Source organism: Synchiropus splendidus, chromosome 16 (assembly GCF_027744825.2).
Source record: "Synchiropus splendidus isolate RoL2022-P1 chromosome 16, RoL_Sspl_1.0, whole genome shotgun sequence".
Classification (NCBI taxonomy): domain Eukaryota; kingdom Metazoa; phylum Chordata; class Actinopteri; order Syngnathiformes; family Callionymidae; genus Synchiropus; species Synchiropus splendidus.
The window spans coordinates 7919986-7947389 of record NC_071349.1 but is presented as its reverse complement, the minus strand read 5'-3'; the positions used below and the strand labels follow the sequence as shown (position 1 = coordinate 7947389).

Genomic DNA, 27404 nt, shown 5'->3' with positions numbered 1-27404 from the left:
GAAGTTACTAAAACAAGCCTGAAGACGCTAGCGTTTGACTTTTCTCTTTCTGAATTAAACACCTTCATTGTGCAGTTTGCAGGATTCAGCTTGTTTGACTTAAAAGTCAACACTTAAAAGTTGACCTGTTGTCTCCCACTCCACCTTCAGATGCATTTTCAAGATATAAAAACAGCAACGCTGACCCGGTCCTAGTCTGGCAACTGCTGTTGATGTGTGCTCCAACTTCTAGTCCTCCTGTTACTGGTCAATTATCTGCCGCCTTGTGTTGCATGTTGTCTTCTCACTGAGCCGACGGGACTGGCTCTCCTTCGCTCGTGGCACATCTGGTTTCCTAGAGGCACTTGTGGTTGCCTAGGAATGATGTTAGCTTTTACACGCTGATGACATCACCCCCATCCCCAATTTCAGATTGGCCGTGGCTGGAGAGAAGCAGGTTTAAGTATCCGGAACAGGTCAATTTCAATGTCTGAGAACTTGATTTTTCAAATGAAATGCTTAAAATTGTGAGCCAACACTTGGCTCTTGTGGGTGGAAAAGCCTCCGGGGGTGAAATGGGATCAGGCCCCACAGAACCCCACGGTGTGTTAGCGTGTGCGTCAGATGCATGTATACCTGTGTGTACATGTGGGCTTACGCCCTGGTGTGTGTGTGTGTGTGTGAACATGAGTTTGTGTGTGAGGGTGTGGATATAAATGTGTGTGTGTGTGTGTGTGTGTGTTCCCGCCAGCTCATAATGGGGATCATGTGTGGAGTCAGCAGCACACACACACGCACAAAAACATGCTAGCCCCCACTCCACACACACATGTGTGGACGCACACGCACACGCCGTGTGCCTCAGTCAGCAAGTTAAGAACAACTCCTAGGGGAGGTGAGCACCAGTTTTTGTGTGCGTGTATGTGTGTGTGGCATAACACACATTCTGTTTCAGGAGGTTAGGGGGTTGGAGGGGAGGGTGAAGGGGTGGAAGGCGGAGAGGGGGAGGGGAGAGGACGGTAGGAAGGGGGTGAAAAGAGAAAGGAGAAAGATATGGGCAGTGAGCAAAGGCAAGAGGGTTGGAAGGTGTGTGTGTGTGTGTGTTTGTGTGTGTGTGTGTGTAGTCAGACAGGAAGAGAGAAGGAGAGCGAATAGCGAGAGAGAAAGTGGAAGATCGACACGGAGGATAGGGTGAATGGCTGAGAATAAGAGAGAGCGAGAGGTTGAGGGGCCCGGTGCAGGGGATCCAGGAGGCCCTCTGGTTTTGGCCAAGGGGCGAGACAGTCAACAACATATGTGTCCAAGCGTTCAGTCAAACCTCCTGGACACACAGCAGAACCTGTGCAACACTTCCAGCCTCCCACTGTTGTGGTGATTCAGCCATCGCGCACTTTGACCTTAAGATTTGATACAAGTGAGCGGCATATTAATGAACAGTGGGATGAACCCTGATCACGCAGTGGGAGTCGCGTTGATGCACTGGATGATCAGTCGGGCTTGGTCTGAGTGAAGTCGTGGCGGCGAGGGTTGGCTGTCAGGACTGGATTACTGCTTTTGTCGTGTCTGAGCTGGTTCTCAGCAGGGGACCATGAAATCGCCTCAAGTTGAGAAGCTATGTCGTGGTATTGTTCAGCAGTGATGGGACCATTGGAGCAGAGGGGGACAACAAGCAGCTTGAAATTCAATTTCACGTATATGAAAGGAATGGAGCACAACATTTCGGGTGTTGGCTTCCCTTTTGGAGACGTGATAAAAGTGACCCTGAAATATAAACGTTATGTCGACATGAGAGCTGACGGATTTGGATGATTTATGAATCATACGTCCTGATATCTGACATGAACTGGGAATGTCTCCTGAAGCAGGATGTAGACGGTACTTTGAGAAGTACATTGAGGTAAAGCTGCTCTTCACCAAGAAAGGAGCAGACTGAGGTTGTTGGTAACCTCCACTCCATCACCTGGCAAAATTGGTATTGCTCATGAGTCATGAGGACGCTGCCATTTCTTTTTCCTGAAGAAAAGTCTGTGGCATGAGTGGGAGGATTCTGGCTGATCCTGGAGTCCGCAGTCCGAAGACTACGTCTCTTCCCATTCTATAAAACCGGTCCAGAAGAGAGCAGCAAACACTGAACATCAAGCCTGGATATTCCTGATGGCTTCCTGGATTGCTGGTGTGACAAGAGATGTTCTGCTCATGGCTTAGTGGAGGAGGCCCCATCATGATCTGTGTGCTTGAGGTCCTGCAGTCTACATGGCTCTGGTTCTCGCCTGACAAAGGACGTCTTGCTGGAGGATAACAATAACAGTCCTGTGAGCTGATCTAAATCCAGCTTTGAGATGGATGACGTGGGAAGTCGTCGGTTCCAGACCAGCTCTTCCTCATGGTGCGGCCTCCTGGAAAGCCTTGCAGCAACCAACATCACCAAGAACAATGGTCCAACTCCCTTCTAGTCCGTCATGTGTTGAGCTCTATGGTTATGTGGGAACAGCAACACAGAGGTTCTCTGCAGATGAAAGTTGGAACACCGCAGCTTTCAGCATGGAAGCTCCAGTGGAGTGCTGTAGACCAGGAGCTTCTTTCAAGTCTTGATAAAAACGGAGTGCCAACTTGCACATGGCTCCCAAAAACAACAAGAAAGCACTCAGTTCTTCACCACGGAAGGTGACAAGAACAGCAGCATCTGAAGTTACTCTGCAGTTGAAAGGAGCTCACATCTGCGGACTGTCTGCCAGGCCAATAAAACCTCCACACTCCCGTTCCCTCTCTGATTATAAAGAAACGCACTAAAGGTCGAGGAATCTGGCTTCAATTCCACATCTAAGTCGACATATGTTTCTGTCATGAGCTTTGAGTGAAATGTAAATAAGAGGATGTTTAAACTCAAGAGGAGAAGAAAACACTTGTGGTGTTTTAGGTAAAACAAAGATTCGGTGTTTATTTGGCAAAACAAACAAGGAAACGTTCATCCACAAACCAAACACATTTCTTTGTGGCTCTGTCATTTTTAAGAGACTTGGAGCGGAGCTGCTGCCTGTCTCTTTCTTTGCAGTTCCTGTCCCACTGACCGCCGTGCCTTGCGTTCGCAGACGAGTGCGGCTCGCCCTCAAGATTGTTACCTTTAAAGTGACCTTTAAATCGGAGCTCTTTCACTGACACCAGGGTCGTTCGGCGACTGACAGGAACAAAACTAATCACTTTAAGTTCAGTCTTCTAAACTGCTTAGCTGTAGCAGGCTCTCCACTTAATCCGGCGTCAGACCTTCGACTGGTTCGCTGTGCCTTGATACTAAAATTCAAAGGAATACGGAGTAAAGTTTTCTTCATTAACTTGCTCATCAGTGACAAGTGCCTCATGAAAGAAGAGTAATGGAACATGGTCGCATTTTGCATCTTAGATTTAAAAAGCCCTGAAGTGCTCAGTATGAAAGACTGAATCCCTAAAAAAAAATCTTAATATTCCTGCCTCTTGGGGCAGATTTCCGTACAATTATTTTAGTCGCAAAATGTCAATGTTCAGTCTGTGAGCAACATACACCTGTAACCGTTGATGTCTACATTGCAGTTGTGGAGTTTCCTCTGACTTGGTTAGCTGGGGTTGGACGGCCATTTTTAGAAGTTCTGTACTTGTGATGTTGAGTTCTAAACTGAAGTGTTTACGACTGTGCTGGCTAGACAGGAAGCCCGTTCAACACATGAGTACAGTCCAGTGCTAGCACCTGGCGCATTCTGATTCTGATGTGCATTTTTGTTTTGTTTTTTTCATTATAACATTACTGTTCAAAATAACATTTTCACAGCAATCACTATGACTCACGAAACATTCATATCCACAACAATATGAACCTTGTGAATGACTGGAAAACGTTTCAAGTTCAGAGCTGCTACGTGAAGCACGACTGCGCTAGCTCGCGAACACTCCACTGTCCGCGCTCCCTTGCTCATTCAATTACCATTTTGAAAAGAGCATTTAAAACCGATTTACATATTTTACTATTTATTTATTTATTTAACTCACAGGTAACAATGCGTGCTGCCTAAAAAGACAAACACAATGCGAGGAGATTCAGGTCTTCTGTTCTTTGCTGAAGGCACCACGTAAGCAGTTGCTTCCTGGTTCGCAGAAAATAAAAGTGAAATCCTGATTCGTTTTTTCCCCTCAAAATCAACTATATTAAAAACCAATAACGAAACTCAGGTAATAACTAAATAACTAAACTAAATAAAAAAAATTGCTTTGACGGATGATGCACAGACCCTCCATGTGCAGGTCACCTCAGCACCACTTCTTAAAAACAGAAATGCAGTAGTACAGACGAGGTGTTGCATGTGAGCCAGTGCTCTGTGGTTGATATCTAACTCCACTCCGCTCCTGTGGTTCAAATCCCAGCCAGAGCTGAGGGTTTCACTCCTAATACAGGAGGAATCCGTGGCTCCCTTAGGCTCTGACCTCGGTGCCATGTCCATGGCGTTTTGAATAAATGTAAAGCAGCGATGCCGTGAGCGCGCTTCCCTCCAGAGTTATGAATTATAGCCAGCTAATATTGTGATTAGCATTTCCGTGTTTCTGCAGGGAGAAGCAGCAGGATCACTGGATTTGAAACATGATGCAAGTGATTTCTTGATGAACAGTTCATCCATCAACCTGGACCTGGTGTCTTTCTGGTTGCCTGGCAACGGCTCGGCGGTGGTAAGACTGTGGTTACAACACTTAACTCACCCTAACTGATCGCATGCCTGGCTGCATACTCCTCGCCTCAGTCGAGCGAGACCTCAATGTGGCTGAGATACAAACATGAGCAAGTATAGGGGAGTACTGTCGAGGTCCGGTTGCTCCGGGGCCGCATCGGTTCTGGTGATTGTGCAGTTGAAAGTTGAGCCCTCCATCTGTCTTCTGACCGTTGTCCTGGCCAGCAGGTTGATATATATAGTGCGAGTTGAGCTGTTAGCTGTAGCTTCCCTCAGCTAACCAGTGAGAAGTCGAGGAGTTGGGAACTTTGGCTCTGCAACCGAAGTTCCTCAAGGAGTCGTCGCTGCGTGTGTGGGCTGAACTCAAATCCGAACACAGGAGCTACTAGGACAGGGTGCTGAGTTTGCTGACTCTGTAAACTGATCTGGGGCTTCAGTCGCGAACAGAAGGAACGCTGGCGGTCGTTTTTGGTTTGCTATCATCTGTGTCCGCCGTGATAAGGCTTGACTGGTGGGCTGTTTTCTCTGGGGACTGACAGTTTTCAAGGGAGTGTGTCCCACTGTCAGGGTGTCCTTAAAGAGGCCTGAAGGCTGTGTGTGTCTTCTGCCAAACATGATGATGCTGGCCCCTTGTTGCCTCCAGCCCGCAACATGGACACTCGATCATTACCAAACATTCTCCTCTGTGAGCCACATGTCAGGCAACTTTTGTCACAGCCCAAACAAAGGTTGCATCACTACCTGTCTTCATGCTGCTGTCGACCCTCGACTCTGTCAGAAATAGGCCGAGTTAGGGTAGAAATGTTTCATAAGAGGAGACTGACCTCTTTCTTCTCTGACTCTCCCTCCTCCCTTCCCCCTCACGGACACAAAAACACACAAATGGCATCAGACTTTTCACCACCACGGACACCTGAATTAGAGTTTCTGGAGACCACTTTCGTCCTCCAAACCTGAGGATTTTCTGGTGGCGGAGCCTCTGAAGTGGTGAGAGATAAATCCACGCGCAGGTGTTTCACCTCGGACTGGCAGGTGATGGACACTCCATCACCCTTTGAGTTCTCTTCATGGTTTAGTTTGGGCTAGTCTGGTTACGGTCCTAGTTAAGGCTCCAGGAAATGAAATCTGTGTGCGTGTGTGAGCATGTAATTGCATGCATGTGTCTCGGTGTTTGTCTCCATCCACCATTAGACTGCCATCTGAATCTGTGGCACGTACAGCAGAGGCTCGGAACAGACAGACAGGAGGAAAGCGTGTGTGTGTGTGTGTGCGCGCGGTGAACAGGAGTGAAGAAGTAGAGAGGAGAACAAGTGAGGAGGAGGAGGCAGCGGCGATGAGGACAGACAGGCAGAGAGTTAGACAAATAGAGATACAGAGAGCGAGAGACAGGCTCTGTGTGGGGGGGAGTGGTGCTGGTGGTGGGGGGGATACAGAGGCAGTCTGTGGTCTTTCAAGCAGCAGCAGTAAAAATAGGGGAAAGAAAAAACAACGATGGCTTGAAAGATTAAATTCCTGTTGGAAAAGGAAGTGCTGGAGAGGGAAGGGCCGGAGTGAGGTGATGAGATTATTGGTGCTGCGCCGGGTTATTGGCCAGCACTGAAGAAACGTGCTTCCCGGAACACATTGATGCATTCACCGCAAATAATAATAATAATAATAATAATAATAAAACCGGCTCTAGCAGGATGGTTTCCAAAATATACCAGTAGCAGATGCTTTTATTTTGGCAGTTATTACTGATGAAGATCTTGAGTTTTCAAAACATTTTATACAGTTTGTGTTCGGACTGAATTTTTTAAATGAAATTCATTCATTCATCCTCCTCCAGTGACATCTCCATGAGATTGTGGGGGGTTTGGACTTTGGGTGTGGCACCTACGTCACCCACTTCCTCATCCTCTGACCTCTGGATGATTTTGGACGGTGGGAGGAAACCAGAGTGGCTGATAGGAATCATCCTTGCTGTGAGGATGCAGCACTAACCACTGCAACACTGCGTCGCCGCTTGAATAAAATGACATTGCCAAATCAGAATAACAGAACTGTCTTGGGAAAGTCTAAATCTAGTTTAATAAATATACAAACTGGATTCAATAGCAGTGTCACTCTCATCACGAGATAGAAGTGACCCAAGTTGGGGTCAGTGAGAAACCTGGGTGAGTGTTAGACAAAACAATAGTCCGGTTGTTGACCTCTTTCCCTATGAAACACTGCATGCAAGCTTCTCCTTCTACTGGGTTTATGAAGATGGTGGACCTGACCGTTGAAAACCCAGCTCACTCTGGGATTAATAGATTATCTACCTTCAGCCCAGCAGGAAAGACCTGCTCTTTATTGCAGAGGATTGTTTCGCAAGATCTTCATCGCAGAGTGAAAGGGAGGCTCTGCAGGACGGTAGTGATGTTTGGTTGAGAGACAGTAGCTCTGAATCCGAGACAGGAAGTGAGTGGAGTCAGAGCTGAAGATGCTCAGGAAGGACCGCAAACCGGTATATCAGAGCGACAAGTTTGGGAGGAGCGACTCAGGCGGGTTGGACATGTGGAGAGGAGAGACAGGGCACATGTTGGAGTGTTAGATGAAGAGGAGGCAAAGATCGAGGTTCATGGATGAAGACGCAGGATAGCGGCTGTGGTCTGAGTGAGCGGTGAAGGTGTGCTTCGGTGAGTGGCGTGTCGCTCCAGCTCCTGGATTCAGCTGTTGAGCTTGGTGAACACTGCACAAATTCCACCCTCGCTCCCAGAGTATAGCTTGAAGAATTTGTATTCTCTTGGCAGGTTGGTGAAACATTGGAGTCTGGACTCCAGTTCATCACAGTAGTCAGAGCTCCAGTGCCAAACCAGTCTTCCCCCAAATGAAAACAAAACACACCGCGTTCCCCTGCTAGCACTGAGCCACGAGGAGAGTTTCCGACTCCTGTCAGCTCCAATTATTTCACCAATACACCACTAATTTGCCTCCATGGCTAATGATAAATATTCCATGGTTGTGCGTTGTAAGCCTTTTCAGCTGCAGTGTAAACCTTCCAAAGTGTAGAAACAGGTCATTTGCTCGGCATTTAAAAATGACCTTAAAGGAAAAGACGCCGGTCGGAATCCCGCTCTCTCCGTGTGTGAGGAGAGTTGCTCTCCGCGCGAGTGGGATGACAGTAAAAGACCTAGATATCTCCAAATCTCAAACCAAAAATCATCTGCATGACTAGACGCCTTCAGGGAAATGTTTCATAATCCAAAAACAAGAGGCTCTTTATTCTGCGAACACGAGCCACACGTTCGCCGGAGAGGACCTCCTTTATTTCATTCTGGAACAATAAAAACACAGCAGACCTCGGCGTTAATGTCGTCCAGAGACTGTCCGGCGGGATCTGGACCATCTCCGGGCTTTTGCACGTCAGGATTGAATCAGTTTTCAAACAGTTACACAGCCTTTTTTTAAAAAAAGATTACGCAACAGCTTCAGCCGCTGTACTCAATGTTTTGTTGGTTCATTGTGTTATTTTCATTGACGTTTACCTTGAGCTCAGCCTCACGTTCTGTCATTTGCAGCTGGAATAATTTTTAAATATACACTTTTCATTCAGGAACAGAGTGAGACGGGAGGGAAGGAAGCGCCTTGACTGGCGCCCGTGAGATATTCAAACAAGCCCGACTGATTAGAAGCTTTTCACTCAGCAAACACACGTGTGAATGGCTCCTTCAGAGGAGATGCTGGAGTGATGAAAAATACAGGTTTCACCACGTTGCAGCCCGAGCTGGTGTGGCGGCTCGCACGTGTGTTTGGCTGCGTGTGTGTACCCTAAAAGGACGGGGCTTCGTTAGGGTAATTACAGCTTTGCTATGTAAATAAGGCTGTCAGTGGAGGGAGACACGCCCACCTCCTTTTCAGACCCAATTAACCTAACTCCCCTGGAATTTTCATTTCTAACAAGCTTGAGCTCTCTCACACACACACACACACGTGTGGGACGCACACGCTCCACATTGACAACAAATGAGTTCTCTTGTCCTGAGGTGACATCACCAATGACATAGTTTTAGATCGGGATGTTTTTAACTTCTGAAATTCTCAATAAATGTGCGAACCTATATGGTGGTTTGTCACGGTCTGGAAGAGTCTTTTCAGTCCAAACTGGTGACCTGACTGTGAGGGCTCAGCCCCTAGAGGGCACCCAAGAGGAAACAGCCGGAGGCAGCAACACATGATAATAACTTGCATGTTTTGGACGCTTGATGTTTACATTTCTTACCTGTGCGTACAGCCTGGCGCGGCGCTGTCACGGCCATGAAAACATTGGAAAGCCTGATGCATCCAAAGTCTGACTTGTAAGTGCCAAAGCCCACTGGACTGGAGAGTCGATATCTGCCACTTCCGGATTGTGGAGTGAGATGCCTTCAAAGCTGCATGGAAATAATCTTTTCCAATGACTCCTTCGACGATATTAACTGTCATGTTGCCGCATGTTTGATGGATCCTTTGGTGTGCGCCTGAAACGGATTGCATTTCCACTATCGTAGACATGCATGCTGCCGTTTGTTTGGAGACACTTGTTGGGCTCCTCTCACCTGAGTGACTTCCACCTATCTGGCAAGTCGTCAAGTCAACCTGGGGCGTGTCTAAGGTTAGCCAAGAGTCAACATGGCAGATGAGAGCGGCAGAAGTGTCGCTTCTTATCTACAGTGGAAGTCTAAAGCAGTGTTTTTCAACCAGTGTGCTGCGGGAAATTTATCCAGTTTCACCCAAGTTGTCCGGACATAGAGGTGGACGATATGATGACATTAAATCATGAACAATAAGAACATGTTGACAATCTACCAACGTGAGGAGGTTGCATGGATTCGATTACAATCTTTCTATACACTATAGATCTATGCTGACGTGACTCGTCCATCGACGTGCACAGTGCTGCACGCAATGCTCCTCGTCCCCCCACACTCTCACAGCAAAGAAGCTGGTGAAATGTGCAACTTCGAGTTGCTTTTAAACCTGATGTTGTCATGGCTTTCTATGGGATCAGACCCAGTTGCTGAATTGTTGTAGGCTGATAGAAGACTCAGGAGATCGAGGGTAGATTTAACAAGGTTTATTAACAATTACATGAGAACTCAGAAGACGGACAGGAACGGAGAACCAAGGGCGCCGATACCAGAACACGGAACGGGAAATACACTCAAGGAAAATAACTCACGTGGCCCAAATAACAGAAAGCGCTCGGTGGTGGTTCTACACACACACACACACACACGAGGAAATGACTATGACGAGAGGAAAGCAAAAGGTGTGTTATACAAAGAACTCACAGACAATCAAATAGCGAGTAGCGAGAAACAGAAAACTGAGCAGGGAGAACAAACTAAGGAGGCGGAAGAAAGAAGATCAAGCACGCACGGAATTTGTAATATATACAGGAGTTGTAGAGAGCGGAGAGAGAGTTTACAGTGAGGATGCGAAGCAACCATCTGGCCGCGCAGACTGGAATCCAGGTGTAGAAATCCAGCTGTGCTGCCGGGAAGCTGAAGAGAGAGAGAAGGAACAGGAAAGGACACACAGGAACACAGGAAATAACAAAAATAAAAGCACAAGAAAAACGAAACATGACAGATGTGCCTCTAACTTGACCACACACCTTCACGACAGAATGATGGATTGTTCTATGTTCTATGTTGGGACCACGACACCAAAAAATGTCTGCACCGCAGTGGTAACAGCGTGACATGACGTCTCACTTCAAAACTTTATAGACACTCGAGGTTAAAAAGTTGGCTAAAAGCTTAATGCACAACCAAGTAAACGTGCTCCAAGACGTAGAGAGAAAGAAAGAAAGAATCATTGTTGTTATGAAGCAAACTGAGGCAAAGAAAGTTCAAGATATGCCTGAAAATTCTCAAAATTAGAATGAAATCATGCAAAAGAGATTGTGATAAAATAGAAACAGGTATTTCAAATAAATAAATCATCATGTATATTTTCCCATTGCTATACATTTTCAGAAATGTATTTAGGTGAGTGTCAGTTGCTACAATTTCTTCACAAATTAAAAGGGATTTCCTCCAAAACTTCCGACTAAACAAAATTGCGCTTTGGCTGAGGTTCCTGCGGTGTTGTGCCTCAAGGTTTTTTTCAATGAACGAAGTGTGCTGATGCTTAAAAAAGGTTGAAAAACCCTGGTCTAAAGCAATGTGAGATTTTCCAGCTTCAGTGTTTGACGGAACAAATATGAAACATCTCCAGAAACGTACAGACGCTACGCAATGTCACCCCAAACAGGTCATGTGGCCCACCCTCATGTTGTAGCGCCACAGCTAGCTTCACGTAATCGTAGCACTACGTTGACTTTACAAGTAAGGTTGCTGTGAACTCATTCTGAATTCCTGTATTATATTTTGAAGGCTCGAGTCTCAAGCAGAATGTGAATGGCACCACTCCCAACACGGTTCCCTTCTGCTGAGCCAAAACACAGCCGTGTGGAAGCAAGCTGTGTGTTCACTGGTGGTTGGTGCGGCTCAGCAGGTGACATCTGTATGCATGCAGCATCACCTCCAGCTAACTGGCTGCTGGAGCTGTGGTGAGCTGCATCTATCATCTCGGGCCGCTGATGAATGTCTGTCCTGAGTGTTTGTGTGTGGAAGTGAGGGGTGCAGGGAGCAGAGAATGACTCACGCCGGAGGAAGAAAGTCGGAGAGAGGATGGGAGGAGAGCTTGGAGGAGCTCGGCGAGGAGTGGAGGAGCAAGGGATGAACAAGAAGGAGACAGCGGTGGAGGGGGAGGAGAGACGGCGCTAGAGATGAAGGATGTGGGTGCATGTGGAAGAACGGTGGGAGACTGTGAAGGGAAAACAACAGAAAAGTGGGTCAGAAGAGTAGAAGTAGAGAGGAAGGATGAAGTGAGGTGAAGCGAGATGGAGAGGCGTGTGAGGGAGACAGGCTGGCAGACTGTTGAGACGATCACAGAGAGGAATCCCACCGTCCCAACAGACCACTGTCTCTTTACCGTTTCATCCCATCAGTACATGATCGAACCAAACCTCAGAGTCTGGCTGGACTGACCCTCTGACACTGGCAGAGCTCAGTGTGTGGAGAGGGGTTTGTAGCGTGCGCCTTCCTTGCATTCCTCTGTCAACATTGCGAGGAGTGCGGGCTCAGTTTGGTAGTCTTCATGAGTCAAAGATGCCTCCTGCACACTCCCCCGTCCAGCACAAGTGACGGCACAAGTGTGATTACAATCCAGAACTATGCAGTGTCATGCTCGGAGTTTCACTCCCGAGTTTCAAAAGACAAACTGTTACTCAGCGCTGCACTGAGTCATCTGTGATATTCCTAGAAAAGAGATGCACTACAGGAGTAGAGGGTTTAGAAAAGAAGGTATTCCAGCATGCACTTTATCTAAAGAGGAGGACTTGCAACAACTGGCCCTGAGACTGAGAGTAAGGCAAGGTTTGAAGCTCTCTAACTTGACATAAAACGGCTGACTTTCTTCATAAAAACTCTCCACGATTCACTTGTTTCTTTTCTAATTTGGAGGGAAACGTGTGAGGAGACACTAGCGTTCAGTAACTTCATCTTCATTGTCTGGAATTTCTAACTTTGACATGCCTTCTATTCCAAGTCAGTCAGCGCCAGTGTCAACACCTCTCGCTGCCTGAAGGCGCCAACAGAGGAGACTGAAGCAGCATCTACGGAGGTGTCGGCGTGGATGGCCGGAACATCATCAGCTTCGGGAAGTTTTAGTCCTCACCTGCCGGGGACGCCATCACCTGGACTATGTACGAACTGAACCCCCGACGACCCCTTGTCACTGCCTGATCTGGTCCACCGGAAATTCCCTTGCTGGAACCGGGAATAGTGCATGTTTTACCAACTAATGTTTAGGGGTAAGCGCATGCATCCATGGTTATATCGCGCAAAGGTGATGACTTATTAAAATAGGTGCCTTATTAAAATCGTTTTTTTAACTTAAAATTGTATGCTTTATCTGATATTCTTCTGATTTTCTTCTTGAAATGTTATTGATTCAATAATGCTGGATAAAAAAAACACAAAATAGAATATCAGATAAAAACATACAATTTGTAAATGTAGACTATTTTAAGTAAAAAAAGAAAAAAAAAAGAGGTTTATGTATACCGTGGTGTTGGATAAGAAAAAAAAACCTAGAATATCAGATAAAAACATACAATTTCTAAATCTAGATTTTGTAAAGAAAAAAAAAACTATGTAATAAATTAAAAAACTTCATCGGCTTTGCGCGATATAACCATGTACGCAGTAAAACATGCACAATTTCCGGTTCCAGCACTGGAATTTCCGGCGGACCAGATCAGGCAGTGACACCCCCGACAGGGACGGACACTGTGAGTAACCTGTTTGTCTTCCAAGCCACAGTGAAATGTCACACAGAGAAACAGTTATTTCTGAGACGCCTCGGATTCCTCAGACGCTGTTGACCTTGTTTTTAAGAATGACGCTGTTAGCCTTTATTCCTTGCTACGGAGGGAAGAGCCGGCGTTTCCGGGGATCATCTGAATCAATACTGCAGCTGTGATGAGGCAGTGATAGAGTTTGTGGTCCAGAGCTTAAAGGATACCTGCGCCATTACTCCCCCGCCTCACTCTCGTGTCCGCGTCAGGACGGCTTGAGGTCCAGAGCGCCTCTGCCTTCATCCCTCGGCCCTCTCGGCGGCTGCCTTTACATCCCGGGCAAGAACGAATCTTTTGGGAATAATAATGGGCTGGAACAACCTTCTCTCACCTCTAACAGGACGCAGTCTCTTATTCCAAACACAGAGGCGGAGGACCCGCTGATCTGAAATCATGTGGTGGAGCAGCACTCAGAAGCTGCTTTCACTGTGAATTTACACGCATGTTCAGCAGTTCACCATTGAGCCACAAAAAAAATAAAAAATCTCTCACAAATGTGCAGATTTATGGGTCGGTTGTGAAGAAGGAAGCAGAATGTTTGAAATAAATAATAAATAAATAATAATATATGATATTCATTAATGGATTTCTATTTTATTATTAAATAAAATAAAATTGAAAAAATGGGAATGAAATGTGAATACATTTACCACAATTATATTAAATAAATAAAATAATAATATTAAATTTGGCTCCCAAGCCACACACAGTTCACGTTCGGTGCCAGCCTTCTGCCAACAGGGCCAGGAGTCACACGGTGACCTCACTGACTGATAGAGAACCCATGTGAAAGGCCTGCAGGTGGGGCTACAGAGTGAGTGTGACGTAACCTCAACCCTGGCAAAGATCGGTATTAAACCTCATCAGAGCTTTGGAGTCGCCTTGGATTTCTTCTCACCTGGTGACACACAGTGCCGCAGCCTTTCACCCTGACCGAGCAACAACCTCCACCCCGGAACAGTCTCCTCTTCTGCTGACACGAAGTGAACGCCACGGACAAAGCAAAAATGAAATCAATTTCGCAGCCAAAGGTAAAGCCCAAGCGCGGGAGGAAGTGAAGCAGGGGTCGATGTAAAAGTGGGAGGAGTCTGAGAGGTTGGGTTGGCATGGTAACAGATGCAGACTTGTTTGTACCTACTACTGTATTTGATCAAATCCGAAATAATTTCATCAATAAGGCTCATCTTGTTTGGCCAGTGCTGCGCTCTGCTGAAGCCTCACCTCACACACGTCTCTCTGAGACGCACCACTCACCCACAAGGTTGCACCGCACTGTTGACTGACGTGTCAAAGTTAAGTGAGGACAAAGCTAATAGTTAAACAAACTCGACTTGACTTGTTTTCTGACTGTATTTATAGCTGCTGCTCCATATCTAGTCATCACGAGACGGTGTGTGTCAAACCAGCAACAGCGCGCACACAAGAGCGAGCGCAAACACACAACAAGTCAGCTGTGTCCTTCCCACAGCACACACGCGCGCTTATACTGCTGTCCTTGTGGGGACCTCTCATGGCCCTAACCCTTTCCCCAGCCTCTCACGCTAAACCCAACCATCCAAAACACATGGCTAACCTTAACCAGGACTAAACTGAAACCCACAAATAACGACCCAGTTATTTTGAACTCAAATTGAGGCTTAAGCTTGTGGGGACCGGCAAAAAGGTCTCGATTCAACGGTATACATTGGAAAATAATGAAAAATAAATCATCATAATCCATCTTTTTGTCTCTTCATGGACGCTGAAGCTCATCTGAAAGAATCTGTAGCTGCTGTGGAAAATCACGTCTTTCAAGAGCATCACATGAGAGGAGCTACCAAGGCAGTGAATGAGACGAGGTTCTCGTGCGATGCTGTCAGTCATAAATACAAAAATACACCGGAATATACAGCATTAGTTGCAGACGAATATCGCAGATGATCTGCACCTCCACATCAGCTTGTTTGTCAGCAACACAACTGGAACAGTTCGGGACAAATTTGGATGAAATAGCAGCAAGAGTCATCTGGATCCAGGAATTTCCTTCTAGGATCCTCCACTTTTGGGAAATGGAGCTCATTCTGACACGAGAGCTTTTCACTCAGCACATAATCCTCTGAACCCAAGATGACGTCATGGTGGATGATATAACCCGACAGCGTTTGATCCCGATGGGATGGTGCTGATATTCCCGAACTGAGGAGACAGAGGTTTCTCTGTCCTGATGGTGGAAGCATGTATCAATGCATTCCACTTGTTAGGGCCTTTATATGACTCTGACTCTCTCGGTACCATGTCAAAGACTGAGCCACCATCCACGCGCCACCTATTCCAGAGCAGCAGCGGACAACAGAACCAGTCAAAAGCCACGCAGCCAAAGACGTGGCCCTGGTGAGCGTGGTGAGAAAGCTGGACACCACTCTTGACTCAAGGTATCGTTGACCTGCTCTTCTTTGGCATCGGAGCACTTTATTGCCACACGCAGGCTGGCATGGGTACAGCGTCTTTTTCAGTGGACTCTTCTGGACACCTGAAATGGCTCCATTCTTGCTGAGCAATTTTTGTCTGGGATAAGATGTGCAATAAATTCTGACATTCATGAACGCATCACGCGCATGTATAAAAGAAACATATTCTTTGTTTATTTCAATCTGACCGGCTCAACAGGTAGCACAAGTATCTGGATCTACAGTGGCCTGAAGTGGACAAAAATGATGGGTCACTAGAGAGAAAGGATAGATATTTACAGTAGAGAAAACAGTGATATTTCACTTAGCTTGTCGCAGATGCAGTTACCACCACCACCACCACAAGCCCTTGCCGAAGATGGTGTACTATAACGTACCCTAAACTGGGTTGTAAAAACCTCACAAGTCAAAGAAAATTCACCCCTATATCTCCATCACATGCTTCAACTTTACAATACTATTTAGAGATGAATTTGTAAACTGAAAAGATGGAAAGGATCATCCAGCATCAAGATGCTGAAAACATTTCACCTGCATATTAAACCTGACTGACTCCCAGGTGCAAAGTTCTGCTCACAGTTTTCATCTGAAATCACTGTAGTATTACACAGAGACGCACACAGATCGATCCCGAGTGGTGCTCCCGCACCAGCCATTTTTCCCTGCAAGAGACAAGTGCCCCTTCTGGAGCTTTTCTTTTTCATTCCTGAGGAAAAAAAAGTTGCTCCCTGGTCTCTCATATATATTTTTGTCCAGAGGACTCGTATGCTAGTTTGATGTTTCAGATTAGCTCACTGTAAAATACATTACATTTTATAGACTAACGTCACCTAATATGTTTGGTCACATATTGATTATTTTAAGTTATTTGATGTGTATTTCATAACATTTAATTTTAGATCATTTATGAATCCAAAAGGAGCCGACTGCTGAATAACACTTTGGGATTGGCTGGCCTTTTTTTCCTGGCTTGAACACCCGCCCCCCCACCGCCCAGATGTCTGCACACGTACCTGATATTATATTATTCCGGGTCACTCGCAGAGAAACAGCACCCAGGGCCTCGAACAACTTGAACTTGAGCGAAGTGCACAATAAGTGAGCCGCTGTCTCTTTAAGAAGCCCCCACCGTCGTGCAGCGGAGGGAGTGAAACCCGAATCCAGGAACAGCGATTGAAAAAAAAAAAAAGCTCCACCAAGTGGACGGTTTCAAGTTCCCCCCGGCTGAAACCCTGCCTGATTTGTGGGCAATGTTGGGGATGCGGAGAGAGAGAGGGAGGGAGAGCGAGAGAGAGAGAGAAAGAGAGGGAGAGGGGGAAGCGGAGAGAGAGAGGGAGACAACACTAACTGGGTAGCTATGGAGATAGTAGCTTTTCCTGGTCACTTTCTTTGACAGGTGTCGAGTGGGATAAAACAAGTGTCACGACAGCTTCCAAAGATGTACGGCAAGGGCAAAGGAGCTGTGGTCCCCTCCGACAGCCAGGCGCGAGAGAAGTAAGTACGGCGCGGAAGAGTGCAGCTCGGTGGCTAAACTTGGGATGTTGGGCAACTCGAGTCAGCTGGGGTTTCGCTGGGAGCAGCGGGGCACTTGTGGGCTTTGTTGCCTGCTACTCCAGCTGCACGGATGTTCCGGCCTCGCTTGGCCCACAGGCGAGCCTGGTTGCTCGGTTTAAACGCGGTGGTTTGTGCTCCTGCCCGAGCTAAAGCTTCCGCGTCCACGGAGCGGCTCCACGTGTTTTGGTTAAACTAGTAAGCACCCGGGTTGAGGAGTGTTCCGGGTAGCCTCTGGGAACAATGCACCTGGAGGTGTGCGCCTGGGCTTTTGTTGAGAGTGTTCCGCGGAGCGCTGCACGGAGCTCCGCCGCGTCCGGGTGAGCGCGCTCGCTCGGCGGACTCCAGCTGCTGCTGCCTCCGGGGGGGAGCGGGGCTCGGAACTTCGGCTGTCCCATCTAGATCTCCCCCCGAAACTTTGTCCCAGCGATCCAGCCCAGGCTTCCGTCTTGCCTGCTGTTCAGAGGAGCTGGGACTCCGAGCCAGGGCGGCATCAGCTCCGGTCCCTTTGTCTGCAGGTCTCCATGCCTGTTGTTCGCTCCCTGGCTCACAGCTCCATCACCTTCTGGTCTCGAACCCACTCTAAACCCACTCTGCCTTTTTCCAAACTACCCACCCTGGACTTGTCAACAAGTTCTTTTCTCAGACTAAAAAGTTCACTTCTTAAATGAGCTTGGACCCAGTCCTTGCTACCTGGAGCATCATCCCTCCGAGATCTCCATCCTTCCTTTACGCTTGACTATTCTAATGTCTTCCTCCAACCTCTTCCATCCGACTGCTGCCCCTCATCCCTCCCGTCACTGTTGAATTATTGAGATGGACCGAAGCAGCTGCTCTCAGCTTCTGCTTCAGGGTTGGTGAGAGGCAGGGACATATATGCTGGGCTAGACTCATCCATGTTTAATCTGAGATTGCCAGGATGTTGGGTATGATGCTGGTGGACCACTGGGAGACCCTGAGTGGGAGCGTGCGAGGGGGACGGCGGAAGGTCGGGAAGTCAGTCCGCATGGTGTGGAAGTTGGAATGAAGTCGGCCACAGTTCGATCCGGACCCAGTCACTTGACCTTTTATGCCGTAATCTCACTCATCAAAGTAGGTCAGCTCCTCTTTATGAACATCAAAACAACATTTTGGGACGACTGTGTCCATGCTTAGTGCCTCAGAAGCCTTGACTCCTCGTCCCTGAGTGAGCTTCTGAACTTTTAATAATGCAGGAGGCAAGCTACGCACGCACACACACACCTCCTTGCTACCCACACAAAAACACACCACACATAAAATTTTCATCGATTGGCTCTGGGGGGTGGATCTGCAGCGTGATCCCTCCATCCCCAGACATCAAGTCCTTAACTCTACCCTGCAAGTCACACACTGTTATTCACATCCTGCAAGCATGTCCAGCTGCTTCCAGATCGCCGACGGCGCCTGTAGGCACGTCGTCTTTCTAAAATGAAACGGGCTGTGTTGGTGTTCATGTGTGATTAGTGAGGACCGAAGTGCATCTGCCAGTGTGACCTGCGAGTGACTGACTTGCACTCTACACCAGCGGTCAGTCCGCTTTGTGACCGACAAATTGCTGGGAGCTGTAGAAAGTGGTCAGATTCCCTCGGCCACATGGTCAGGTGAAGGTGTGCGTGCATTCCAAAAAGCTATTTTAAGCAACTCACCAATGCAGTTTCCTCTGTCAAACATGATCCATAGTTCAAGGCCTCGGTGAGAGCGGTGTGGCCGGTCAGACATCAGTGAGCTGGACAACTGGAATTTAGAATTTGTTCAAGGTGGTGGCAGGAGAGAAGGAAGATAGGAAGTTCCAGGAATTCTGAGGTCTTTGCTTGTGTGTGGCTAGAAAGTTATGGCCCGGACACCGACATTTTTCTGCCTTATCTCTTTATCTTGCTGGATGACTGAGCAGGGTTGTCAGTCTTGATTGACACCCAGAGGCTTTATAATTCATAACTGCCTGCACATTCCCCTATTGGTTGCTCTTAGAGGACAACTTCTGTTTGTGCCATTTTGGGCACTTTCACCCTGCGGGTTGCACTGATGGCGGAGAGGATGTGTCAGGGTTTGGGTCTTCATTGATCCTTACACAGTGGCGTCCTGCTCCACAGAAGAGGAAGGAACACTGACCAGCTTGCCTGGTATTTTTCCTGTGTAGGGGCCCCTATGCTGCTGGAGCGCGGGATAGAACCCCATCATTCTTCATTTCTTCCCTTTCCTCAGTGCTGATTCTAACCAGCTGGGGGCAGTCTGTTGAGTTAGGGCGAATAATTCTGCCACAAAGAAGAAGCGGTCTCGGCTGTCACGGGTGACTTGTGCTAGTGATGCACCTCAGCTGCGCCTTTGTTCGTGGTGTTTTATTCCTAAATGCCAAAAGAAAAATATCGAACAGTGGCTGGTGTGATCACATCACTTCCTGCATGAACCGACTCTCCTTGGGCGAATAAAAGCTCGGTTTGCTTGTGAGTTTGATCCGACCGTGTCTGTCATGTGAAGGCCCCCTTAGTTGTAGTGAAACTGTATCACTGTTTAGGTTTTCGATGGTAGCAGTTCAAGCCGGAGTGAGAACAAAATAGTCATTTAGTTTGGTAGTGATGACACAAAGGGTTGAAACCCAGTCAAGGCGCTGAGTTTGAGGAGCTGTTCATCGTGATCCTTTCTCTTCAACCGTTAAGTAAACTGTGCTTCCAACTAGGGACCTCTGGCTTGGTTCTGCGAAACACTCAAACCTAAACACCTTCAATGTCCGAAGACATTTAATGTATGATGACATAAGTGTTGTGAATGTGAACTGTGTCCGTCCATCTACGACAAACTGCGGCTTCTTTTCCTCAACCCTACAGTCCAGAACATTGCTGTTATGGCTCCTGGTGGAGTTGTGTTTGGCCAGTATAGTTTACAATTGTTGGTCAGAATGGCACATTTCTCTTTAGAAAATAATTCACTTTAATTGCCCTATTTCCTCTTCTGAAGCGTCTATATTTCTTCACGTCCCAGCAGCTAGAATGTAATCAGCTGTAACAGTTACACTGTCAACAGCCTGTCTTCTATCAGAGAAGCTCTGCGACTCCAGAGGAAGCTGCATTATCAGCTGCCTTTTCTTTAACTTGCAACATGCCTTTTGTTTTGCGCTCTGTCTGCCTCCATGGAACAGTTAGTTCACCCTAACATCCCTCTCAAAGCGAAACAGTGGTCGACGCTGTTGCTTCACAGCAAGAGCGTTTTTGGATCGAACCTCGGGGCAGCCCGCCGTCGGGTGAAGTGAGCTTGCTTTTTTTGGAGCGCTTCGATTTCCTTGGGGTACTTGAGTGTCCTCCCACAGAACAACATAAACGGTACAAGAGCTATCAGTCTCCCCGATGACAGCCTGAGTCATTATTGTGATTTCAAAAGTGACGGCTGTCGCACTGCTTGAGTACCTGTTCTTAGTTATGGGTTTTCTTCACAAGTGTCCGCATATGTCGCTTCAGTTTAAAGCACAAATCGTTGTCGTGTTTAACTCAGAGAGTGATAGTCCCAGCATGTCTGTTTGGTAATGTCTTCTCAGCTTTTTTCTGGTGTGGTGACAAGTTCAGGTGGAACACAGGGAGACATGTTCACCCTGCAATCTTCGACTTGAATGTAGAAAACTGGGCCTTACTTGCTCTTCAATGATCAACTGAGGGTAACATGTTTCGCTTTGCCTCTTATTTTACCTGAGTTGTTCTGGACTTTTTGATCTGTTTTTTTATGGTTGTCTAATAGGTCTGCACAATTCGGGTAAAAAGGTTGAGATATAGTGAATATAGAATTGGTATTGTGATGTTTTCTGACCTCTGTCCTCGCACTGCTTCGCCACATAGTGGTGACGTTAAAGGTGCTGGTGAAGATTTGTAGTTGGGAGGGAAAAGGAGGGAAAAAGCATGTCCTGGAAATCACCTGAGACTGACACTCGTCTCTAAAATATAGACAACCGGATGCAGTCCTTTTTTCAGTTTGGTTTCAGGCTGGTTGGCTGATTCTCCATGCTGGCACCTGGTATCTATCCTGTTGCCGAGCTAGCCAATCTAGCGGCTACCGCGTTCATGTCACGAGTGTGTCACAATTCAAATTCAACTTTTAGGTTTGAGATTGTTTTTAGCCGCATAATTTGAAGAATTAGAAGAAGCCAAGAGGAGGGAGAAGATGCTGGGATTTGGTTTCTTAGGCCAGGCAGGAATTCTTCAAAAAAAAAAAGTCTTAGTGGTGTACTGTAGGTTAAATTCATAAACCAAATTTCTTTCTCACCTGTCCGTAACCTGACCCCTGATAGTTAAAGGATTACTGTATCACGGTACACTGAAGTCCGTCCTAACAGGCTTTCCTCCCTGCCGTCTGGAAATCTTCTTTTGTGGGGATTTTTTTTATCCCAAAAAAACAAAATCACTATTTCCCCCTTTTAAATTCTTGACTGGATGTTCCTGACTTATAGATGGCTGATCACATATTTGCTAAAGAGCTAGAATTGTTCTAACCAGTGCAGAAAATAAACAATGTGCAGGTTGTTGGTTTGTGTGTTGTGGCAGCGAGCCTTGAATGTATGTTGTGGCTGCGGCAGAAGCTTAAATTCAGTATGCATATCTGTGGAAATGAAAGGTTCTTGAGGCGTCTCTGTAAAATGAAGATGTCTGCGAGGAGTTTGGGGTGTCTGATCTGCCAGTTGAATTCTTGTAACTGCCCCTGTTTTGACTGCATCCTCACGGAGGTGACTTCACATCTCGTCGACACCCTCTTGTGATTCAGTGCTAGAAACTAAACCGAGCCATGACCTCTCCTCTCCAGCTTTGTCAAATTAGTTTTTGTAAATATATGAAATGGCTCTGGAAGGGGCTTACGGGCAGCCCATTCAGGAAGTCATATTGTTGAATATATTCCGTCTTAAGAGGCTTAAAATCAGCTTAATGTGCTTAAGAAGACTCTCCACCCTTTCAAGTGGCCCACCACCGTCTGATTAGCTCAAACTCACGTTTCATTGATCACTTCATTGACTAATTACGGCCACTCCGACACTGAGCTGCCGTGCTTCTCATTAGGACCATATTGGCCCGTCAGGAGCGAGGCCTGCTCTGGGCACGGGGGGCACTGTCATATCCACACCGCCGGTCGATTGATGGTCCATTAACAGCCTATTAAACATGACTAAGTGAAGGAGTTAGGAGGACAATGTTGGGTCAATAGGGGTTTCCCACTCCACAGCATGATCCTAGTCTGTTAATAGACCCTGGCGGATCACTGGATTCACTGAGACCCTGTTGTATTTTATCGTTGAGGGCGTTTGTGTGGTATTGTACGTGGGTGAAACTGATGGCGCACAGACATGTAGGAACCCGATCGGTCAGCTTTCTGATCAGAAACATCTCAGCGAGGTTTGCTGAGTGGACACAGCAGAAACTTTGAGAAACAAGTGATTGACAACAGGAAGTTGGTTAAAAAGTAGGGATACGTTTCCACAAGTCAAATACGACTGGATAACTCCTCATCCAAACAGTGTTGAGTTGCTGTGCTCTTCAGTCGCTACCCTTTTGTGCGTTAGCCGGGCTCATCTCTTGAATGTGATATTATAAATATTCATCCATTTTTTTCATTCGGCGATGTCATGATCGTTGAAAATGGCCTGCTTCATTATTCTCCGAGGACGAGGTACATATTGCAGTTTAAATTGCCTTTTGTTTCATGTCATCAGCTCATATAACTCAATAACAGACTGCATTTATCATAACTGAAATATTTTTATCGTGAAAGAATCTGCCCTCCAGTTCTTGATGTACTACTGCATCCACAAAAACAAGGTTATTGCCTTTCGATGTGAAAAGGATGCGCCGTCTGGTGTCGTGCCCGCCGTCACATCTGTCTAACATTCATCACCACATGGTTTAAAAGGCGATTGGAAACTAGATGTTTTCTAATCGTTACATAGTTGAAGCATGAAATAGCTGAAGTCTGGTTGGTCCAGTTTTCTCCAGTTTTACTTTAGTTTACACTAGTTAAATCAGGGTTCTTGCTGTTGATGCCCTGATGCTGAGTCTGCCCTGGTGCCTCCTTTACGGAGGTGCGCCGCTGTTGGAAATGTCCTGGAGGAAATCCTGACTCAATTTCAATGCCCAGAAGTTGCAGCGATCCAACAGCCTTGCTCTCTTGGTGCAGTGTGATAGTGGTCGCCTCCTGTTGTACATGTGGCTGTCCAGAGTTGAATAGAATCCTTCAAATGTCTGGCAGCAAGTCTGTCCTTGGAGTTTCCTTTCTGAAAGAATGTTCCCTCAGAAGTACTGTCGAAGTAATATTGGTCTTTAGGAGTGGCGCTTGACAGACTGCGTGTACCTTTGTCTGAGTAGAGATGCTACAACATGATGTAAATGTTACACGCTTGTTTCTCAATACCGTGAAAAGTATCTCTCCCCGTCCTTTGTGCTAACTGGTACATCCATTTTTAAGGGTACATCTAGTCCAGAGAACCCTGAACAGGTTGCCTTGTTTCGAATCCAAAATACTGCACACTTGCTCTATCCACTGTTTTAAAACTGTTTATGAATTTTCATGTTTGAAACTTGCTTCTGGTTGTTTATATTCAGCTCCCTGGAAATACCCTCCAGATATAAACTGGAATATTTTGATAGTCGTTGTTTATGTTTAATATGTTTAAATAGTCAAGTTAGATTTGATGTATTAGAGACCACAGTCTGGTCAAATACATCTTTCGTTTTGATCCAATCTAATATTGTGATTGTTTAGTTTTCGTTGACTCTCATTCTAATGAATGAATCAGAGACCTCCGTGTGAAGGAGTCTGACTTGAGTGGTCATTTCAAGTGGAACCACAAAAGCTCGCTGTGTGTGGATCGCTTACTATGAAATGTTGATCAGTGGACTTGAAAAGCATCTGCCTCCAAATATTTGTTTCTAATCTTGTAAGTCAGCGATAATCCTGAGCATATTGACACACGTCTGAATGCTGCTGTTTGAGCTCCTCACCAATATTCCGTCTCCTGTTTGTGTTTCAGGTTAGCGTTGTATGTGTACGAGTACCTCCTGCATGTGGGAGCACAGAAGTCGGCACAGACGTTCCTGTCCGAGGTAAGACATGTTCAAGAACACTGCATCTTCCTGTGACCGGGTCCGAACCTGAGACGCTGCCCTCCTTGTGTTTAGCACTGTCTCAAGCAAGAATCTCACGAGAACTTGTAATTCAATGGGAAATGCTGAGCAAGTGCGGCCACATTTGAAAGTCCTCATGTTACCTGAAACATGGCCCTGGATTATTTATGAATGTAAAGCGGCTCGATTTCTCTGGTCAGTAAAGCCTCACGCCGCTCCAGTAGATGTTAGATAGCGGACGGATGTACAGCCTCTCAGATATATACTTGTCAGTCTAAATGTACTCCTGATTACACGAGTGCGAGGTGTGGCATACATTTTTCATAAGGTTCCTATAAAGTTACACCACATCCTGCACGCCACCGTGAGTCATGTTTAAAGTCAACCAACGCCACTTAGTGGCATTAGTGGAGCTGTTTGTAGCTGTTTGTCTACTGGGGTGGTGCGGCGGTTTTGCACCTCTCAGCAGGAAGCTCTTCGTTTTGGATCGCCACCGTCCGCTCTTGTTTACAGTGACTGACTGAAGCAAAGTGATGCAGCTCTGACGGACTGTTTAAAATAAGTCCTCTTGGTTTACATGAGTCGTGTGACGGCGTTTCAGCTCTGAGTACGAGGCAAAGTTTGTGACCGAGTGATTATATGTTCTAAACCCAGAGACGTGATTCTGCTGCGCTTCGCTCTCCTCTTCCTCCTTTTATCCCAAACTTTTTTCTTCCTTTACATTTTTGTCACACCTGATTCCTTCGTCACTAATTCTACATTTTACTTCACTACTCTCTTTTTCTATTCCTGTTTTTACCAATATTGTAATTCAGTTCCTTCTTTGTATATATATATATATATATATATATATATATATATATATATATATATATATATATATATATATAAACTTGCAGCTCTTAAATGTTTTAACACCATCCTTTTCCATCACCATGTTTTCTTGCTCTCCTTTTTATCTGAATGCTGTCTTCTTTTTCTAATATTCTTTTGTTGTCTTTGTTTAATTGCCTACATTAAACTCTTTTTCTCTGCTGTTGATGTACTTTTTTTCTTTTCACTTGTGCTCATTTGGTGTCTTCTTAACTCATGACTTATTTTGAATTTGTCTTCTTGCTCTACTTCAGTTGTCGTTTATCTGTTTAACATGATTCTCCTTTTCTCCACTCAAAGTGTTTTCACTGCACTCGTTTTTCAGATAAGATGGGAGAAGAACATCACGTTAGGAGAACCCCCTGGATTTCTCCACTCGTGGTGGTGGTGAGTGTTCGTGTGTGTGTCTGGTCAGTCAGCCTTGTTGTAACTGGTGCCATCCCCACCTGGAGAACTTTGCACCTTAACTGAAGAAGGTTGAGGTCCAAACACCAGGTTAAGACGTTTCCTGCCTCTTATACTAACTACTGAAAACAGGTTTTGTTCACGCTCCATCTACCAGAACTCCATCATCTTAATCCTTCGCGCGTCAATTTTCCCTGCTTCTAGCATCAACTAAGAGGACAGATGTTTTACCTGCTGTCTTACCTGTCTCCCTCCCTCTGATGGACAGATCAGACTATGTTGTCTCTCATATGACACCACCAGCCAAAAACAATATATTTACTTTTATTTGGTCTGTAGCACTGTTGAAAGGAGAACACAAATTACTGTAGTATTCCGGAAAGAGGCGATAGCAAAGCATTATTCACCCAGTAAAAGTAACAAATCAAATTATACTGCCACTTTTTCCAAGTCCTCCAGGATAATGGCCCTATGGTTACTAGATGGTTTTCTGTCCTGGTGAAACTCTGGTGACTGATTTTTGTTTGCTCACTAGAGGTATTCACAGCAAATACCTTGTAGACAAGTACGATATCTTGTTAACCAGTGAAGTGAGTTCTCCTTGATCTGGCTCTAATATCCTGTCTCATGAATGACTTTGGGAAATGATGATTAAAATGACTCTGATGGGTGTGAGGTCTCACCCAGTCAGCCTCGTGGGTGACCAGACTCTCCAAGGGCGTGACCCCCCCAGTTTGCCCCTCCTCCAGTTTTCCATCTTTTTAGCCCTGGTCCTGAAACAATGGATCCAGATGGTTAGGGAATGGCCTCCCCCTTTGCATTCCCCTCCCCCTCCTCACCCCACCGTCACCCTTTGTGTGCCCCCCCACCTCCCACTTGTCTCCTTTGTTCACAAAGGAGAAGGATTCTTAGCAGATTAACCCGTTGCATTCCAGCTTCCTTTGTGCCCCCACTCTGTTCTGTTGGCTCCCTCCAACCTCCTTCTGTCAGCTCTGCCCCCCAGCTAAGGTCTGACCTCAGGGGGTCAGTCACACTTTAAACACTGACCGGTAGTTTCACTTGTCGTGTTGCCAAATCACCGTCAGCAGTTAAAGCTGTAGCTACCGTTTCAAGTTGAGGGGTCTAATCACGTAATTACTGGTGGGAATCGTTCAGCGTTACAGAAATACCTCTGTAAGTGACTCTGAAGGAGTCGCCACTGTCACCCACCTTAATGACCCCGTCGCTCGGGGAACTTTGAACAGGTAGGAATGTTGGGACGCAGCTGCTGCCATGAAGGAATAAAACAATCATCAGTGACCTGCTCAATATCTATGGCCTGAGAGAACAGATGAAGTCCAGCCGTGGCTGAAGACCTCCACTCCAGAGCAATGTGAATCCAGTTTTGTCTGTGAATAATGTTAAAGGTGGTTTTCAAGTGTGTGTAATGCTGCAACGTCAGGTGAATAAAGCGGCTGGCCCCCATCATTCCTCTCATTTTAGCTTCTAATTCTTGCCTAGCGGTGTCTCTCTGCATGTTACCCGTAGTCACTAGTATAGTTTCACCATGAGCGTTTAGATCTTCAGTCATTGTATTTTAAAGAATGACTTGACTGCATGAGCGCCCATGAGCAGCACACTCTCTACAGGGCATGGAGAATCAAGTTCTCGTGACGAAATATTCATATATCATATTCATTGAGTAAAACTACCTCTAAAATATAGTGACATATACTGCAATATGCTGCAGTTGTGGCATCAGTCTTAAGTCTGATACAGGACAGTGGACATGATGAGACACTGCTGTCCTCTTTTCCTCAGTTTCCTCCTCTGTAGAATCAGTCAGATGGTCTAAAATACTCTCCCTGATCACCACCACACTGCAAATAAATCTCACCACGTCCATCGAACCAAAACTAGCAGGCTGAGGTGAAGAGGACTGGCCGTACCAACTGTGGTTGAC

At 46.3% G+C, this 27404-nt stretch overlaps 1 protein-coding gene across 8 annotated transcripts in view; it reads left to right on the top strand.

Annotated features, from left to right (window-relative positions):
- Positions 1 to 16749: 16749 nt before the first annotated feature.
- The window catches only part of zgc:110158 (uncharacterized protein LOC553590 homolog), a 31882-nt gene continuing 21227 nt past the window's right edge, over positions 16750 to 27404 (top strand). For 2 of the 8 annotated variants that reach the window (XM_053844577.1, XM_053844575.1), the window contains exons 1-3: positions 16754 to 17018; positions 24091 to 24163; positions 25383 to 25444. In XM_053844577.1, the coding sequence (XP_053700552.1) occupies positions 16963 to 17018; positions 24091 to 24163; positions 25383 to 25444 (191 nt within the window). In that variant the 5' untranslated portion in view covers positions 16754 to 16962. Of the gene's footprint in view, positions 17019 to 24090; positions 24164 to 25382; positions 25445 to 27404 lie in introns of all 8 variants that reach the window. The other 6 variants (XM_053844580.1, XM_053844579.1, XM_053844574.1 and 3 more) reach the window with 5 other exon arrangements.